Source organism: Chinchilla lanigera, unplaced genomic scaffold, assembly GCF_000276665.1.
Source record: "Chinchilla lanigera isolate Chin_1 unplaced genomic scaffold, ChiLan1.0 scaffold00022, whole genome shotgun sequence".
NCBI lineage: Eukaryota > Metazoa > Chordata > Mammalia > Rodentia > Chinchillidae > Chinchilla > Chinchilla lanigera.
In genome coordinates, this window is record NW_004955423.1 from 5,486,912 (window position 1) to 5,507,525 (window position 20,614).

Below are 20,614 nucleotides of genomic sequence, written 5' to 3' on the forward strand. Positions count from 1 at the left end.
CAACTCTTGATAATCTCCTACCTCTTTTGTCTGTAACTCACTATTATTTGTCTATTTGTTTTCCTGAGAAACTATTTTGTAGACAATAATATGTAAAATGATAACCATCGATAATTTCCTACCATTTTGTCTGTAATTTGCTAAGTCCCCCCTATTATTATGCTATCCTTCTTTTATTCTTAAAAAAAAAAAAAAAAATTAGAAACAATACAGAGTTTCACTAATCAAGACGGTAGGAATTCAACAATGGTTGTTATATTGCATAATACTGTCTTCAAATTAGTTGTTCAGATTACCAGATATAAGCATACAAAATTGGTCCAAAAAAAAAAGATTTAAGCATTAACTGTTCCTTTCAATAAACCAATAGACATCAGCAGTTCAATTATCCCAGCTATTCCTGTATGTATATTTTTTCCCTTTCTTCTTTCTTTTCTTTCTTTTCTTCTTTTCTTTTTTCTTTTCTTTTCTTTTCTTTTCTTTTCTTTTCTTTTCTTTTCTTTTCTTTTCTTTTCTTTCCTTCCTTCCTTCCTTCCTTCCTTCCTTCCTTCCTTTCTTCCTTTCTTTCTTTCTTTCTTTCCCCTCATCCCAGTTGTTCCTTCCCTTTGAGTAATTTTTTTCCTTTCATAAAATCTATTGCACCTTTTGAGTTTTATTTACTCTTTCAGTTTCTTACATTAGGGAGACAATATGACACTTACACATGTGGATCTAATTCATTTCATTTATGAGTATGGTCTCTAGTTGCATCCATTTACCTATATACATTCATTCATTCACTCATTCATTTATTTATTTACTGTCTTTTTGAGACAGGGTCTCGCTATGCAGTTCAGGCTGGCCTTGAGCTCACTTTGCAGCCTGGGCTGTCTCAAACTTGCAACAATCCTCCTGCCTCGGCTTCCCAAGTGCTGGGATTACAGGCATGTGCCACCATGCCCAGCTTATCCATTTAATTTTTAAAAATTAATTTGGTACATTTAACATCTCCATTTATAAAAATATTTTTTTGTTTGAGACAAAGGTCTGGCTATGTTACCCCGGCTGACCTTGAACTTGTGACCCTCCTGCCCTCAGCATTCCCAATAGGTGGGATTTTAGGCATGCATTGCCAGGCTGGGCTACAGAAATCTTAACAGATTAAATGTTTCACTATTTTTCCTTGGTATCCAATAACCCACTAACTGACAAAAGAAGGGGAAAAAGGAAGTGGTTAGAAAGAAAAGCAGTATTTAATTACTATTTGTGTTTTGCCAAGTATAGATACACTAATTTATATAATGAATGTTTTGCTGCTGCAATGTATGTATAACTCTTAATTTATAACTTCAGAGAAACAATTTCATTTTTAAAAAACTAACCTGTCTACTTCATCTCGAGCCACAATGTCTCCTTTCTTTAAAGCTTTTATAGCAAACATCTCATTTGTGTGTTTATATTCAGCCAAAAGCACCTGAAATAAGATTAAAATAATTATTTTCCTATGTGAGTTATTAATTTTATAGGTATTGAAAAAATTCCAAAAGATTACCTTTCCAAAATGGCCTCTACCCAAGACAGCACAACATCTGAAGTCTTGTAGATTGAACTGAAATCTCTGTTGAGATCTGAAAATAGTAATTTCAATTACAAATAAGGCCAGACGTGTAACATCAAAAATGTAACAGCAAAAACACTACAGAGTCTTTACCTTCTCTCCTCAAGTTCTCGAATACCACTATATCCTAGCCCTGAATCAGGAATATCAGACTCATATTCAGATTGTGATTTTGGAAGTATAGTATTTCTGTCATTTTCAATATCAAACACAGTTTCTGAATCCTGTAAAATATTAAATGCTCATTAAACTACAGAAACATTCATAATAATAAATTAGAAAAAAATTCAGATATTCACAATGAATAATCATTCTTTTGGACAGAAATTTTATGTTAATACTTATTTTAAAAATGCAAAATACTAGCACATTATTATCAATCATCTTCAATACATATTGTTAAGCAAGGTATAAGATAAAGAATGTTTCAGAGGCTGGGGCTGTAGCCCACTGCTAGATTACTTGCCTAGCATGTATGAGGCCCCAGCTGGGTTCAATCTCCAGCACCACAAAAAGGAAAAAAAAAAGTTAAGAACATGACATCTAATACCAGCCATGCTCCTAGGCTCCTCAGCAATTTATTCCATCTCTTATGGCCTGTTCGCATCTAGCGGCTAACTGACAATGCCACAACACCATTAAGAACTTGGTTATCTTTGGTTAACTTGGTCTAATTTAGTTAAGAACAGTTCACTTATAAGAATTATATATACACCGTTAGCAAAGGTGATTTAAATTGAAATATAGACTTTATTCATTCTGATGACTTTTATTGCTAATTCATTTGGTAAAAAGGAATTACACAAGGTTTTAAATGACTTGCCTGTCCAGGTGTATCCAAAACCCTTATTGCAGAGGATTCATCTATGTCTCCAAGGGAAGAAGCACGGGGTGGGGCCGGAGGAGGTTCAGGCTCAAGATCAAAGTCCAATTTGGTTACTGTAGAATCACTTACAGAAGACAAAGCAATTCACCAGAATAGTAATAAGAAGCACTTATTTGAAATAGCTTTAAAACAAAAGCAAACTATTTTTTTAAGCAAACAGAATCTTATTTCAAAATACTACTTGGAAAAATGGAGACTCTTAGTATAACCACTGTATTTTGTGCTTAAACATCACAGACACATACCTAGCTGATGGTGCTAGCTCAGGGATGCGTACATCAACCACTGGCACTGTAGCCGGGACAGAGGCTTGAGGGCTGAAGGTGCCAGAATGATTTACTGTGGGAATAGCTCTTCTCACTAGCCTTCCCCAAGTGGCAATATTAATGTTCATCTGAGGAGCTCTGAGAAATGTTTTGCCTGTAGATATTGTGAATAAAGAAAACAGAACAAGCAATTTATTTATATATTACCAAAAGCCATAATTTAAAAATTCATATTTACCAGTATATAATTTATGAAGAACAAACAAAATTTGTCACATAAAAAAACTAGTTCTTAACTATTTGCTATTCAAGTCAGTGCAAAATAGCATAGTAGTTCAAAAAATAAAACAGTAAAAAATTGTTTCTTTTTTTAAGTATAGTAATGATCTATATGGCTAAGGTTTTTAAAACAATTCTCATCTTTTAGAAATAGAAACTATGATATTTAAGGATGAATCAATGATGTCTGGGTTTCCTTCAAATAATGCGAGAAAATGGTGAGTAAACAGGACATAGGTAAAACAAAAGTGACCATGAATTGACTATTGCTGAAGCGAGATGATGGTACCCTGCACTTATCTTTTCACTTAGCATGTGTTTGAAATGTTTCTTAATAAAACATTAGAAAGAAATGAACTAGAAAGAAAGAAACCATACATAGATATTATTTTAAAATAACTGTATTTGCTACATTTAATAAAACACCAAAATTATTCTGTATTTGATTTTTTGTAATTACCTTGCTGTTTGGAGAAAATTTTCTTTTGTCTTTGGAGTTTTGGTCTTCTTTCAATAACTGGATTAAAAAAGGTAACCTGCAGTGAAGAAAATTCAAATTGACATGAAAATAGCACTGGATTTACGGCTCACGAAATCCACTAAACTCGTAAGATTTGAAAGCTGAAGGGAACCTTAGCTATGATTTAGTCCAACCCCTCATTTTCTAGATGAGAAAACAGACCGAGAGAAAAACTGACTTTTCTCAAGGTCACATACCTATTCAAAGGTAGGGCTGCATCAAGAATCCAAGTCATCGTTTTCAGCCTAAATCTCTTTCCACTTCTATATCATGTTGTCTACATGCATAATTTCAATGGTAGTTATGCACATTTAATAAAATATATTTATTACCTCTGCAAATAAAGTACCCTGTGGTTCCAAATAGAGACACATGCCATGGCGTTGGTTGTCTAAAAAATCTTCTAACCTCAGAAATTTTACAGCGCACAGAGATCGCCAATCACGCCAATAAACTGAAATTTCCAGTTCACGTGACTAGGATAATTAAAAAAACAAAAACAAAAACAAAAAAACAGAAGACATCATTGGACACACACTTGAATAAAGTATCACAAAAAATATGAAATACAAATAGGATAAACAAAGATAACACAAAGGTCACATTATTTTAAATGAAATTTTGTAATTTTTCTCAGATGTATATTACCTTTAACAAACACACTTTAACTAAAAAACAAAACAAAACAAAACAAAACAAAGCTTATCTTCAGACACTCTCTGGGTAAGCTATTCCTCAAACATACTTGAAAAATCTACTGGGAGCAGCCAGTCCAGATGAAAGACCACAGAGACTCAGCTTCCACCCAGCTTCAGCCTTTCTGCTCTCCTTTCCCTATGCACCATCACTTGCTGTGCTGCTGTTGAAAGACCCCAGTGCTTGTCTCAAAAAGACCACGTCAAACTTTCTTATTTCCTTATCTGACTACTGGGCCAGGGAAAGGAATGCAAATGGCATTTATCATGCACTTACAATGTGCCACACACTGTGCTAGGCACTTGAAAAATATGAGGTCATTTAATCTTCAAAGAACACCACAGGGTAGCAAGAGCAGTGAACACAGCAGCCTCCACTGCGAGGGAGGAAAGGAGAAACTGGACTATGCTTTACACAGGAAAATGCTCATTTATTATCATACACACACAGAGAGAAAATTAAGGCAAATTTAAAAGTTACAGCTTAAATTCCAAACCCTGGGATAAGTTAAATATACTATACTTATATAAGAGAATGTATGAGTCATTAAAAATAATGCTTTCTTGGGGAAACATACTTAAAGTTTTAAAAGCTATTACTAAAAGCGCTTTTAAGCTTTTCTTGGTGTTTTCTGGGACAGGATCTCACTATATAGCCCAGGCTGGCCTTAAATTTGCCATCCTCTTACCTCAGCCTTTTAAGTATTGAGATTACAAGTGTGTGCCACCATGCCCAGCTTCCTAAATGCACCTTTAGAACAATTTATAAATTGGTGTTACACAGTTATAAAGCAATTATAACATACATGTTATAATCTATATGCATTCTTGGTAATGTAGTACAAGACTCATTATTTGGTTTTTCAGAATAAAGTACAAGTTATAAACCAATTATAACATACACATTATAATCTATATGCATTCTTGGTAATAAAGTACAAGACTCATGATTTGGTTTTTTAGAATAAAGTACAAGACTCATTATTTGGTTTTTCAGAATAAAGAATTATTTTGGTTTCAGAATAAAGTACAAGACTCATTATTTGGTTTTACTCTACAAAGCAGTAAGTTACTTCTTTTATATAACAACTTTCATTTATGAACTATGCATCTTATGCTGTAAGTTCCCAGTACACATCATAAAAAATTTGACTTTAAATTATGAAACTAGTTGATGCAAAGTAGTTTCCATAATGCACACTCAGAACTGTGCCAAACCAGTGGGCTAACTTAGTAATCACGCTTAATTCCACCATCACACACACCCTTGATCCAGCCACCTTGGAAAAACCCAATATATGACTGCATGAGGCTTTTAGAGGACACCTAGACACAAGCCACAACATTCTGCTCTGGCCACCCAAACACTCATGCATATCCCTTTATGCAAAAGGCATTTATTTAGTCCACCTCCAAGAGTTTCCAAAGACTCAACAGTTTCAGCATTGCTGAAAAGTCCAATCTCTAAGATTTAAAGCAAAGTCCTAGCTGCAAGCCTCTGTACAAATGAAAAGAAAGTTGGAACACTTCCAACATACAATGGCACAAGATAAATATTCCCATTCCAAACAGTGGAATAGAAAAGAATGGGACCAAGGCAAGCCCAAAATCCAAACATTAATCTGATAGTTCCACGTCTAGCATCCAAGTTCATATCTGTGGCAAGATATGAACTCCAAAGGGCCTGTTAGCCCTATAGTACTGCATGTGGTTGCAGCTGCCATGGCTTCTCTCTTGGGCCAGCTTTGCTCACTTCTTGCAGCTTTCCTCAGATGAACCATGTTTCTGGCTTCTCCAACCTTCTAGGGCCTCCACTGCACCTTTGGCTTCGCACTCATAATTTCACAAACTGCCAACACAGGAGCACACTGCCTGGCCTCCCAGGCTTTCTTCTGAAACCTGAGTGGAAGCTTTCCTGATCCCACAACTCTTGCACTCTGCATGTACCTAAAACCAGCCCCATGTAGATGATGCCAAGGTCTGCTACCAGCTAGAGTAGTAGCCAGGCTTCCTTCTCTCTTGTCAGTAGAGGCTGAGTGCATGGATTGCTGAGTGCTGTGAATCAAATCCTGAGGAACACATTCTCTAGGCTGTCAACATTCTGGAACATAGTACTCTGGGGCTTTCTTCTCAAAGTAAAGTCTTATACCTTTGAACTCTGAGGCTGCAAATAACCAGTCCTGCTGGTTCTTGTCATGTCTTCAGGCCATTTTTCTACTGTCTCTGATCCTTTTCTGCAACTAAGTTCTCTGCTCCATCAGTATGCAACTTTACTGAAGTTTTCTTTCTGGCCAAGCTCAAAACTTTAAATCACTCAGCTGTGACTTTCAGTCTTGATTCTTAAGGTAGAGTGTTTAAAAGCACCTAACAACAGCCATGCCACTGTGTCAACGTTAGATTCCCTTGAAATTTGCTCAGCAAGATTAAATAATCTGCTCTTCTGAATCTTAGTGTCAGGATAGGGAGCAAAATGCTGACAAGTTTTCCACCACAGCATAACACACGTGGCCAGCAGTCCAACTGCCAATGCAGTCCTTGCTCCCAACTGAAACCTCATGAGCCTGGTTTTTCCTGGCTGCATTCATATCAGCATTCTGATCTGAGCTCTTGACCAGAATCTGTCATGAAGTACAGCTTAAAGCATTCCAAGACTGCTTCTTCAGCCAGCATCTCCAAAGTTTTCTAAACTCTTTCCACAAGCCAGTTCCAATGGCTCCTAAACCATGTGGTCGCATACAGCAATGACCCCATTCCTGGTATCAAAATTTCTATTAGTCAGTGCTTACTAGAGAAACAGAGTTAATGTAAGATATACAAATACATAAGAATTTACAAGATTGGCTTACAATGCCACCCACAGAGTCAGATGTAGAAGAGTGTGAAAGGTCTGTTGGTGTGCTGGCAATCTGAAGGATCCAGTTGAAGGCCTGCAGCTCATTGTAGTGTCCTGTGTGAGTTCTTACCAGGAGGTGAAGATTCTGCACTGGAAGGCTTAAAGGTCTGTGCTGGAGGCTGCAGAGTCTGCGCTAGAAGCCAGAAGACAACATCCAAAGAGAAGGCGAAGACTGGAGCTCCTCCAGAGAAACAGAAGTGAGCCTTCCTTCTTTGTTTCCCTTTTATAGCATTCTGGTGATGATCTTCCCCAGGGAAGTTCTTCCACACCCACAACTATGCTGAGCTAATTTAGTTGGCTGTTTCTTATGCACACAACCAGTTAACTACCACAGCCACCACCAAAACAGTACAACAGTTGTGAGGCACACCTGCAATCCCAATACTTGGGAGGCTGAGGTAGAAGGATCTTGAGTTGAGGCCAGCCTGGACTATACAGTGAGACTGTGTCTCAAAGACATAAAAACAAACAACAACAATAACAATAACAATAAAACCCAATCACCACCAGTACCGACAACTACAACCACCATCAGTAAAGCTGGGCATGGTGGCACACATTTGTAATCTCAGCACTTGGAAGGCTCTTCAAGACCAGCTTGGGCTATACATCAAGACCCTATATTAGGAAACAAAAATAACCACCCCCCCCAAACAAACAGAGGAACCTCTTTTCTCTTAATATTTGTATTTTTTCTCTCCAAAGTACTGAAGTTCTTGGACATAAACACCAATTAGTAACTATTTCTTAAATGGAACTAGTGTATTTCTTTTGGTCTAGAGACAAACCAAAAAATTTTCAGGTAATGTGAACTGAGAAAATTTGGAAACATGTAAGAGGAAAGGACAGCGAAGCACCACTGCTGAAAACAAAAGACAAAAATACAACCTTTCTGTTGCTTACTCAAAACATGGAAATTCAAGGGCTGAAGGAAGGAGACATTTTTACAAAGGTGCGCACAGTTGATTTTACATTTACTGGTTTTCAATGGGCTTCTTCTTTTTTTTTTTTTTTCCGGTACCGGGAATCGAACTCACGACCTTGCATTTGCCAGGCAGGCGCTTTGCCGCTGAGCTAAATCCCCAGCCCCTTCTATGGGCTTCTTGAGGTCAACACAAGCTCAGGAAATAGAACGCTTAGGGTTCCAGCAGCAAACAAGCTGCATACTGAAAAAGTTTAACTGAAGACAATTTAAGAAATTATCTACTTAAGGAAGTGTGATTCAAGTAAAGGAACGAACAAAGAACAGGAAGACTCTAAAGATTAGCAATAGTAGAAATCTACTGTTACCCATGGCCTGAAAGGCCAAGAGGCAACAGTTACCAGAATCCAGTAAGACTGGATCTTTATAGAGATGGTAGTGGCATTGGTAGCCATAGATCAACTACAAAAAGCAACCACCATCAACTTCCCTTTTCTCCTACCCTCTCATCTCCTAGTGTTTCTCACACTAAGTCTTAGCTGAATTATCCAAGACAACTTAATAGCTATTGGCTATAGGAAAAACGGAACAGGGAGGGAAGCAGCTTGGAATTTACTGGGGACAAACAGAAAACCACCAACTGAGGAATCAGTAACAGCTTTAAGTTCAGGAATCCAGTGAAGGGGATTCATGAGCTGGAGCATATGTGACAGCAAGAGGGGAACCCTGTGACCTGCTGGGGGGATAAGAAACACAGAGAGAGAGAAGAACAGGCAGGAGATGGAAACAGTGAAAAATGTAAGGCCATGACTATTGAAAAGTCAGCCTGCTAACAAGATGTGGGTGACTCTGCTTCCTTTAGAAGGAAAGAGACTGTTATGATAGAAATTATTAAGTGCTGTATCAGTTAAGTACAAGTGGTTCCTAAGTCAATTCAGATCCTCTAAAAAGTTCCAAAGCCCTTCTTTTACCTCGCAGTCATTATACACTGTTCTGCCTCCATGACTTCACATAAAGTTACATTTTTCTTATTTACAAATTTGCATCCTAGTCCCCAACTGGACTAAGCCTCTACAACATTTTAGTCCCCAACTTTTCTACTAAGATTTTCCTACTAGTCATTCCCTTGTACCAGTCTCAATTCTTTCTCTGTACGAAGCCAAATTAAATTTTCATCTCTTCTACAGTGGTTCTTGACTAAATGCAACCCATGTGTCTTGAGTTTTCAAATGTGGGTGTCTTCTTCTTTATCCTTCTAGGGACATGTGATTTGCAAATCTGAAAATTCATGATTGTCATCAATTCTAGAAACTTCTCAGGCATTCTGTGCTTCAGGCAAAACCTCTGACCTCTACTCCTTCCTTCTTTGCTATTGTTCTGTCCTTTATGACTCTTGCCTTTCTTTCAGAACTTTTACTTGTGCTCCCGGTAAGTTCTTTAGCTGTATGTTTCAAGCCACTAACTCTTCCTTTGCTTAACCCATTCTTTTAGTTTTCAACTTCAAATTTTTTTTTTTTTTGGTACAGGGAATCAAACTTAGGACCTCATGCTTGCCAGGCAGGCACTGTGTCACTGAACTATATCATCAGCTCTAATTTCAGATGTTATATTTCCTATCCTTATTCATTTTACTTGGCTCTCCTTCCCACTAGCACTGACAACATATCAACTAATGGTCAGTCATGGTCACCTCTAACTTCCTCCAACTATTTTGAAGCAAATTCTCGATTATCTCCAATTCCATTTAGTTTGATTCCTTTAAAACTCAGCCTACTCTTTTTGGTTTGCCATTCATTCTTTACTCATGTTTTCAAATTCTTCTATTACTTCCTTAAACATTTACTTTATATTCTCCATGTAATAATCCCATTATGTTTTTGCTCATTCATAGTGGCTGCATCTTCATATGAATGCAAGCACGTGTTGGTAGACTTTGTCCCTAAGCCTCTACAACATACTTTAGAGCCTAGTGTAGTGGCACTGTGGTGGCACGTGCCTGCAACACCAGCAGTCAAGGAGGATCATCTCAAAATAAGGCAAACCTAGGCTGTAGAGTTGAGACCCTGTCTCAAAAACCAAACTAAACCAAACTTCACCATACCACACCACAATTTGGCATATCTAGTAGTTGTTTTAAATGTTGCCAAACAATTTTTAAAAATCTTTTCTTAGGATCCTTTACAGAAGAACACTTCACCTTTTTAAAAAATACTGGTTGCAGTACTTGGAAAATTAGAGTATTAATTTCCAGATAAGAAAGAAAGCAAGCGTTTTTTTAATTTCCTGAGACAGGTCTCACTATGCAGTCCAGGCTGGTCTTGAACTCACCATGTAGCCCTGGCTGCCCTCAAACTCACAGTGATCCTCCTGCCTCAGCCTCCTGAGTGCTGGAAAAATAGGCATGTGCCACCATGCCCCGTGAAAAAAGCATTTTAAAATGCCCATGAGTGATTTTCTAGTAACAGGCAAGGCACAGAGAAACCAGATTCAGTTATGTAAAGGAGGGCGAGAGTGGGTAAGGAAGAAGAGATTTTCAAATTAAACATGCCCCTCCTCTTTAGATTCTGACTAGTGTTTACTTGGGAATCTATTTGGGAATCTCTAATCAATCAGGAGTGTCATGGTCTGCAGCTATGCCAAGGTTTAAAACAAACAAAACCGAAGCCGGGCACAGTGGGGCACACCTGTAATCCTAGCACTCTAGAAAGCAAAGGCAGAAGGAGTCACAAGTTCAAGCCAGCCTGGGCAACTTAGCAAGACCTATCTCAAAATGAAGAAGAGACAGGAGATGTCGCTCTACTAGTATCAAGGTCTTGGGTTTCATCCCCAGTACTTCCTCCCACACAAGAGGTTGAGAAAAACCACTTTTTACTTTTAAAAATTGTTTTGGTACAAATTAGTTCCATTCATTCCCTTAACACTTAGTGGCTACTTAATTAAGCATGTCCCATCACAGAGACACAGTCCTGTTTTCAAACAGTCTATAATTTTGTTGGGGGAGGTGAAAATACAAATAAATACTGCTGACAGAATGGCATATAGAATGTACACAATGGCATAAACAGTGGAAACTATTTTTGTAAGGGAAGGTACTAAAAAGATCAGAAAAGGTCAGAGATAGTCAAATTAGGTTTTGAGACCTGAGTCACAAGATTAAAAGAGAAAACGCAGTAATCGGAGAGAAAAGAATGTACAAAAGTTAAGGAAGCATATAGCTCATTTCAGGACAAGAAATACAGGTAGTTTCATAGTTAAGCCTAGAATATGAGCATGAATGGGGAAACAAACGTAAAAAGACAGGCACAGATAGGTCAGGGAGGATTTTGCTTGACTTGCAAAACAGTTGTCTTTAACTTGGAAATTATAGGCTGGCACTAAAGGGCTTAAAATGTGGGGGGTGGTAGAAATTAGACCATATCAGGCAGTACAGCAGTTAAAAACAAGGACACTAGGATCAGATTATCTTTGCCCATAAACTCAACAAATTTTAATAGAACAGGGTCAAATTTTAGCTGCCCATCACTTCAATGATGGTGGACCACTGGGAAAATTACCTTAACCATTCGTGACTTAGTTTGCTTACCTGTAAAATATGGATAACAAGGGTATCAGTCACATAGGAGTGTGAGAATTAAAAGAGATATATGAGCCTAGCACTTAAATCAACCTCAGTATGTGAGTTTTCATTATGCTTAATACATGATTAAGGATGGGGCTAGAAACAGACAAGTTAGCTAACGATAAGGAAGGGTACACAGGCTTTTGCTTCAGGCAGGGTTGGCTCTGGTGTCCCACACTTTAGTTAATCCCAGCTCTACCACTGTCCAGCTGTGTGGTGAGAGAAAGTTATATAAACTTTTGGGACTCCAGTAATCCCTTAAAATAGCCATATCTCGTAAGATTACAATGAGGATTAAATGAGACACAATATATAATGTGTCTTGTTTGGAACCTATTATGTCAGCAGAAGCTTCACTGCAGTATATAAGGATGAATTACTTTTCCAACAATTTTGTTTGTGAAAGGCTTAACAAAGCTAGGAATAAGCAAAAAGAAAAATTTTTTTAAATGGCAGGAATGTGAACATATGTAGTAAGGATCAGAGGTAAGAGGAAAAGAGGTTAAACAATACACGTAACAGCAAGCAGAACTGCTAGGAAAAGGATTCAGGAGACCAGAGAAAATGGCAACAAAGACCATTTAAATCACAGACTAAGAGGAAAGAAACTTCTTTCTCTAAAATCAAGAGAAAGATACAGGAAATTTAGTGGACGGTAGGAGGAATATGAAGTATAATGGCTCAGTCTAACCTGTAAAAGGTAAGCAAAGCAGTATGAGTTAGGGTAGAAGAAAATTTACTAGGAAAAGGATAAAGACTTGAAACATGTAATTTACATAGAGGAGGAAATGAAGTTTTGAAAGAGCCAACAGCATGAAAAATATCTTTAGAATCAAGGAAATGGAAATAATAAAGGGAAATACTAATCAGTTTGATTTGATCATTACATCCTGAATACATATGCCAAATTAATACACTGCATCCCATAAATATGTACAATTATAAATAAACTTGGGGGAAAGAACAGACTTAAGAGGTGTAGCAGAATTCAGTGCTAAAATGACACAGGAAAAAAGGTATAGTGGAGTTGAGCTCAAAGAAATTCAAAATAATAGTATGATAAATGGGTTTTATGTGTTTTAAATATCTAAAGAGAACACCAAATATTAGAATGAAGGAAGAACTAAAGTATTTCTTAATACTGGAGAGGGTCTAGTGGTCAAGAATGAAAGAGACTGATTATATATATGTGTGTGTGTGTGTGTGTGTGTGTTTATACACACACACACACACACACACATATAAAAATACAGCCTCAGAGGACTCAGCTTCAGAGGAAGATAATTTGGAAGCAGTAAGAGAAACAAAAAAGGTTAATAAGTACTACAGTTTCATTATAAGCTAAAACACCAGCATCTCAGATTATTTAAATCTCTCATGGGATCTCGATTAAGCTTTTCTTTTTATTTATTTATTTATTTATTTATTTATTTTTTGGTTTTTCTCCGGTACCAGGAACCGAACTCACGACCTTGCGCTTGCCAGGCAGGCGCTTTTGCCGCTGAGCTAAATCCCCAGCCCCTCGATTAAGCTTTTCAATAACAAGGCTGAGAGAATTCAGTGAAACTGAAAAACTGTACAGCTACTGTGTGTGTAATACACCACAGAGCTGGGTATGGTGGTGCACACCTATAATCCCAGCATTTGGGAGGCTGAAGCGGGAGGACTGCAAATTTGAAACCAACTTGTGCAACTTGACTTATCAAGACACTGTCTCAAAATAAAAATATTTAAAAAATTTTCAGATTTTTAAATTTAAAAGAATGTGAAGTGTAGAATGTAGCTCAATATGAAGCCCTTGGGTTAAATCACTAATATTAAAAAAAATTTTAAAAAGAACATATTAGATCAAATTTTTAAAAAATAAAAAAGAACAATTCAATAAACGAGGACACAATAGTAGGCAATAGTAATTAAGTCTCCTTACTATGCCCTTGGCATGTTATTTAACCCCAGGGCATCATTTCCTTCGTTTGTAAAGTAAGTGTGCTTTTTTTTTAAGTGGCAAACACCAAATGACATCTTACACAGAATTTCAAAACAAATAAAAAAAAGGTTCCATGTTTCCTCCTAAGATAATTCTGCAGAACACTGAAGCTCCCTAGAGCATAAGTTTTATTTTTCTGAAAGATTTCTAGATCATTTCTAGAATTATTTTACAATTCTAAGAAGATCTATGAATTAATTTGTTCATCCATGTTTTTTTTGCAATGCTGCGAATCAAATCCAGCATTTCACATGTGCTACACATGCACTCTACCACTGAGGAATACCCTCAGCCCTATTCCTTTCTTTAAAAACCTGTTTACTATTTAATTTTCCTCTAAGTACAGGGACTTAGACTATTTTGATCAATCACCATTAGCATGTAGAGTAACAGTTGACACAAAACAAACTCAGTGATTATTAGGCCATGGAGTTCCATTACAGCACAGTATATATTACCTCTGTAAGCCATAACCTTGTAAACAGCACGGCATATACAGTGTAAGATGCTCAATAATACACAAAGAATGAATGGATTAATCTCACAGACGTCGATGGTGTCCATCTTTGAGCTCTAATCAGAAGAACTCCAGATCTACTTACCTAGCCCTGACCTTAAGTTCCATGCCTTAACTGGTAAAAAAAACTAAAGTAGAATCTATCCCCTTCCAATAAGATCTTTTCTAACTTCTGTAGCATTTCTCTGCCGCTTACGTAAAAATTCCTTCTTTTAGGCGCATACACAATTAGTTATTAAAGTATTCTGATTTTTCTTATACTTCCCACAAATTTCTTTTTTTCCTAATCTTACTTTATTTTTGCTTAAATTCTCAGCACTATACAGTTGTAGTATGGGAGCAGCTTCCTGCCGTTTATATCTCTTTCCTTGAATTTATCCTTCACATGACTCCCAAGGTCAATTTTCCTGCTATGTGTGCCCTACTCTCCCTACTATGAACAAGTTTAAAATACTTTAGCCTAGCAAAGTCTTTGGTATCTTTTAAACTAAAATTATCAAAATAAAGCTATGCCTGGAAAATGCAGTAGACCTCTATAGACAGTTTTGAAGTAATTGCTTTTTTAAAAAAAGCCTTTTACTAATCAAATATATATACTGAAAAGCCAATAAAGTTTAAATTCTTTGAGGGAATCTGAAAGAGTTTATGTTGGTCACTGCTGATCTACCACATGGAAATACTTGGAATATAGCAGAAGTCAATAAATATTGTTAATTAAGTAAACGGGCATTTTAATGAATGATACTACACCTGAGAACAAATGCCAGGATCAAAGTAGTGCTTTTTTTTTTTTTTTTTTTTCCGGTACTGGGAATTGAACTCACGACCTTGTGCTTGCCAGGCAGGCGCTGTGCCACTGAGCTAAATCCCCAGCCCCCCAAAGTAGTGTGCTTTAAAGATAAGTCTGATACTTAAATACATGGAGGTTAGTCAGTAGATTATTTCAACAAAAATAGCCAATATTAATTAAGTTCCTACCATTACTGTAAGATTTTACATGTTTTAATCATCACAAGTCTCTTCAAGGCAGACAGTACTAAAGATAAGGAAGCTGGAATACATAAAAGGCTAAGCATTATGTTTACATACAACACTTAAGTGGCAGATACAATTTTGCTAAGAAAAATACAACAATGAAGGTCTGAACTAGGAAGTGTACTTTGAAGATGGAAAAGTTAGAAGAGTATTTTATAAAAGTACAAGTTATAGCCATAACCTCCATTATATTTTCATAGCTTACATGATCAGTAAGCATTATAAACCTTTCACTAATATAATTTCAAAAATGGTCTACATACCATCATTCTGAATACTAAATAGTAAAAATCTTACTGTATTCTTAATTTTTAGACAAAACTGTGATTAAGTTTTAATATTTTCCTGCTATACTCAATAGATAAATCTGAATCTAAAATAGTTACTGCTGGGCTTGGAGGCACGGAAGGAACTGTAATTTTAGCTACATAGGAAGTGAAGGCAGGAGGGTCAAAAGTTTGAAGCCAGCCTTGGGCAACTTAGTGAGACCCTGTCTGAAAACACAATAAAAGAGCTGGGGACATGGCTCAGTGCTCTCTGGGTTTGATCCCCAGTACTGATGGATCAATCAACTGACCAATCAATCAACATCATTTTAGATTTGAATGTACTGTGCCCCTAGTTAAATTTAAGGGAGGTTCTTCAGACAGATTGAATTGTAAGTATTTATATCATTTACTTAAAATTTTTATTTTTTACTAGCATACGTTTGCAATACATAATAATTACATTCATTTTGGGAAATTGGTACATACACATCTTGTAACTGGATCATTCATGAAAGACATGGAGACACATGGCTGAGTGACTGAGTGTAAAAACTTTCAAATGCAGCTTTGATAAGGTAATGTACAAATGGGTGAGATGAACCACTTTAGTGCGTAGGTTGTCTGCTATTAAAATAAATATATTTCAGTATTGAACTCCATTTGGCTGCTGGAGTTTTTGAAACAAATTTATTTTAAAGAGAAAGTTGGATTTTCTGGTTAATATAAACTATACATTTTCAAATTACTACAAATGGAAGCTATTGCACCTATCTGATATTCAGCTGTATCTTAAGGTAGGATTTATCTATAACTCATCAATGAAAAATGTCAAGAATTCCTAAATTCTTTTATTTTTCTTAAGAATAAAACTTAAAAGTCTTCTAAAATGTTAATTAAAGATAAACTGTAAGTCTAATGAAAACTTAAGTAAAAAATTTCTCATCTTACCCTGTCTAGTTCCAGTGTAAACTTCTGGTCCCATGACTGATTGGAAATAGGTTTCCAGCTAGTTTGACCAACCACAGTATTATCTAGCTTCAAAACAGCACAGACGTCATCTGTAATTAAAATTTACAAACTTGCTTAAAAACACAAAGAACACTATTAGGAACAAATTAGGAAAAAGGTTTTTTTTTTTTTTTGAGACAGGGTTTTGCTACGCAGTTCAGGTTGGCCTTGAACTCACTTTGTAGCCCAGACTGGCCTTGAACTTGCAACAATACTCCTGCCTCAGCCTCCCGAGTGCTGGGATTACAGGTGTGTGCCACCACATCCAGCAACAAAAGTCTTAAGACTCTTTGACATAAAATTTTTCATAATAACATTGAAACTTTTCAATCTGGAATGGATATATATCTGTATCTCCATACCCACTAGACCCTCCCAAATAATCCTGATAAAAACACAAATAGTAACTGCTATTTCATATATAAAATATGACTAAAAGGACTAACAGTGACCAGAAGTTTGCCACAATGTGTGTTTTTGTGCATCAGTGTCAATCGTTTAGTTTTCCTCTATCTACACTTGTTATTTATTGAACTCATTGCCTCACAGTTCATGTTTTCCCCAAAGCCTATCTTTATTAACACAGGAAAGTGCAAAAAAGTTCACCTTTATACTCTATGCTAGGTTGAAGTGCCACCTGTCTTTCTTCCCTAGATATACATTTATGCATAGTTCATAATTATAATTCAAAATGTTACAAAATGCTTCTTCAACTGTATTTTACTTTCTCTGGCTCCTATCAAAGTACACTACTGGGTTAATATCCCAGCAAACATTTGGCCCAGTACTCCGTTACCAAAATTTCAATATTAGTTTGGGAGTGTCACTAAACCATTATAAGAATTAAAATGTGATTCTACAAGAACCAAGAGTCTCACAGTCTGTGTATTTTCTGCTTGGCATAAAGAATGATGCTCACTATATAATTCTTTCAAAATAATTTATCATCCAACCTTATATTATCAATAAAGTAAAATCTGTTATCTTTCTATTTTCCATCATTAGAGGTTTAAATATTTTCAAATTAATTACAGAAATTATAATTTAAAAAATTTTTGTCCCACGCGGACATTTTTCATACTTCTTTATCCCCACTGATAATTCCCCCTTAATTTGTTACAGGATCTTAAAAAGTGTGGTTACTGAACTGGACAAGTCATCTGTTTTTAGAAGATTTCGACTACTTCCACTTTTACTTTTACTCGTTCTGCTCATGAAAGATGATCTTGTTTCACTTGGACTCCAGCCAGGCAGTGCAACAGATGTTGCCTTTGACCGTCCAGGGACGTTCTCTAGGATGTCCTGGCAGCCCATAAGACGAACTTCCAAAGTACCTGTTAGCATAAATACATACCAAAAAGAACAGCAAGTTTTAATATATAGAATTGTGTCTCTGATATCTATTCAAAAACAGGAAAGTTAAAAAACCTGCTAAAATGACATAACTTTTCTCCTAGAGGATCTGTGAGGTAACTATCAACTTTCCTATTTTACTCTGAAAACCTCTGGTTAAGACACTATAAGAAATTTTATAGAAAATAGCATGTCCCAAAGCTGCCCATAGGGCACAAAATAAGTTATATAAACTTCTTGTATATCCAAATGCTCATTTCTATAACTAATGCAAGAATTATGGAATTATATGCATAGAATGTAGAGGAGAAAAAAAAGCTAAATAACACACCTACTAAAGTAACATTCAGAAATTAGAAACAAGGAAATCTGAACAACAGCTGTGCTAAAGAGTTACGTAGTTAACACAGAAAAAGGACTTTATAGGGTTTTTTACACAAATAGTTCCTGTTTTATTTGAGCTGTAAAATCACCGTATTATCTTTCTATTCTGACAGGTTAATCAAACAATTATGAAGTACAATTAAAGATAAAATTACTGTACTTTTCTTAGGCAAATGAATACTAAAGGTGTTCAAATTAAAATCGGAATTGTGACTTAGGCCATCTGGCAATATGGTTTTATCATCATTTGAGCTAAACTTACACTAGAATTAAAAACATTTTAGTATTAAAATTTTAGCTACTGCACATGACATAACATTTTAGGAGTATTTCCTAGTAAAGTGGGCCCACTAAATATAAATAATTAAAGTAATTTTCCTTAAAGATTTTAATAAGTGAAAAGTAACTGAAGGAATTAATTTCCAACCAAGTAGTAGTAAAAAAGCTTCCCAATTCAAACAACTAAAAATATCAGACAAAATGTATTTTTAAATGCATTGAAGACATTGGATAATGGGTAATGCAGAGCAATGATCTCCAAGAGACCGGGCATCCTAGATTGCCCTTGCTTACTGCTCTAAGAGTTTCCAAGGTACAGAACAGGGAGGAGAGCTTAGGCACAACCAAGCTGCAGAGACAGTAGTAAGAGCAAAGGAGACTAAGGCAGCTAGAGCTCATAGGAGAAGAAAGAGTAGAAAGAGTTGTCCAAAGACAGAACTTCGGGGCTCTTCAGATTTCTCTCACATCTTCAACAAATTATTAATCAGCATCTGCTTATGAAGGAAGTATATGACACAAGAAAACCACATGAAAAGATCAGAAACAACAATACTAAGTGTACAAGGTAGGAATGGTGTCTGCATGCCCACCAACCAGAATTGAAAATCGCAATTCATGGGGACCTAGAGGAATGCGCTGAAAAGTACTGCTCCAGCAGTAAAGCATAATTACCCCTAATGATGTTGTTGTTACATGTAACTAATCTTACAAGCAATATTTAAAAGGTCAAATTCTATCTAACTAGTTATGTCATAGAAAATGCTTAAGAATATTTACAGAAATAAAAAAAATCAGACATTTTTTCTACTGCTGTATTACAGATTAATACATATTTAGTGGCCTGACACAGAAGTCAAAATTTACAAAAAAGAATATTTAAAATCCTATTATAACAATATTTCATTTGTTCAAAAGTTGAACAGAGACAAGAAAGAAAAAAAGACTCAAACCAAATTTCCAGCCAGGCATGGTAGCACATACCTGTAATCCCAGCACTCGGGAGGCTGAGGCAGGAGGATTGGCATGAGTTCCAGGCCAGTCTGGGCTACACAGTGAGTTCAAGGCCAGCCTGGACTACAGAGTGAGACCCTGTCTCAAAACAAACAAACCCAACAAATGTCCAGAGATAGAAAAGACAATGTCTGAGATTTTTGTTGTTTCTGTCATACTGGAGAGTAAATCTAGTAGGGCCTTCTCACTGAGCTATAGCCCCTGACTATTTTTATTTTTTACTTTGAGACAGGGTCTTGCTAAACTGCTATGGTGCCCAATCTAGGATTGAACTTGCATTCCTCTAACCTCAGGTTCTCAGAGTGCTGTGATTACCACTATGGTTGACTTTTCTGTGATTTCTTAAAAATCTGGTGAACAGATTGGTGGCAGGTTAAATTAAAAAAAAAAAAAAAGTGAAATTGAAGGCACAATAATTCTAAAAATAGAATAAAAGAGTTGAGATAAAAAATTATGCATATATATGACTGCCGGGTGAGGTGGCACACGCCTGTAATCCCAGCACTCAAGAGGATGAGGCAGAATGATCACTGCAAATTGGAGGTCAGCCTGGGATACATAATAAATTCAAGGTTACCCTGAACTACACAGTGAGACCCTGTCTCAAACAAACAAACAAGCTAGGGATATAGCTCAGTGGCATAAGCACCTGCCTGCCAACTGCAAGGTCCTGAGTTTGACTCCTGGTGCCAAAACAAACAAACCAAACAAACAACTAATTCATGTCTAAATGTACTTGAGGTAGCCATATACTGTCTGTACATGTGTATTTAAATTCCTCATGAAAAGGAGACAAGAGGACAAATATATATGGCTAATAATTCTCCAAATTTGGGGAAACTATAGTTCAATGAACATCAAATCCAAGAAACAGAAATAAAGCCAACCATAATTCAATTTCTCAAAACCAGTGATAAACAGAAAACATTAAAAGCAGCACAAGAAAAAGCACCTATATACAGAGAAACAAAGATAAGGATAGAAACAAATTTTTCACTGGAACCAAGGGAAGCAAGACTGCATACTTTAAATATATATAGTTTATTATCTGTCAATTATACTTAAAGAAAACTGCTCTAAAAACTGAGTATTTC

The 20,614-nt window shown here is 36.3% G+C and overlaps 1 protein-coding gene across 1 annotated transcript in view; it reads right to left on the reverse strand.

Moving 5' to 3' along the window:
• Pkn2 (protein kinase N2) overlaps window positions 1-20,614 on the reverse strand; it is a 108,419-nt gene that overhangs the window by 19,895 nt on the left and 67,910 nt on the right. The window contains exons 7-15 of the mRNA XM_013514513.1: window positions 17,642-17,827; window positions 16,434-16,543; window positions 3,881-4,024; window positions 3,489-3,564; window positions 2,729-2,903; window positions 2,421-2,547; window positions 1,691-1,821; window positions 1,532-1,607; window positions 1,362-1,453 (exon numbers count right to left, since the gene is read on the reverse strand). Coding sequence (XP_013369967.1) covers window positions 1,362-1,453; window positions 1,532-1,607; window positions 1,691-1,821; window positions 2,421-2,547; window positions 2,729-2,903; window positions 3,489-3,564; window positions 3,881-4,024; window positions 16,434-16,543; window positions 17,642-17,827 — 1,117 coding nt within the window. The remainder of the gene's footprint in view (window positions 1-1,361; window positions 1,454-1,531; window positions 1,608-1,690; window positions 1,822-2,420; window positions 2,548-2,728; window positions 2,904-3,488; window positions 3,565-3,880; window positions 4,025-16,433; window positions 16,544-17,641; window positions 17,828-20,614) is intronic.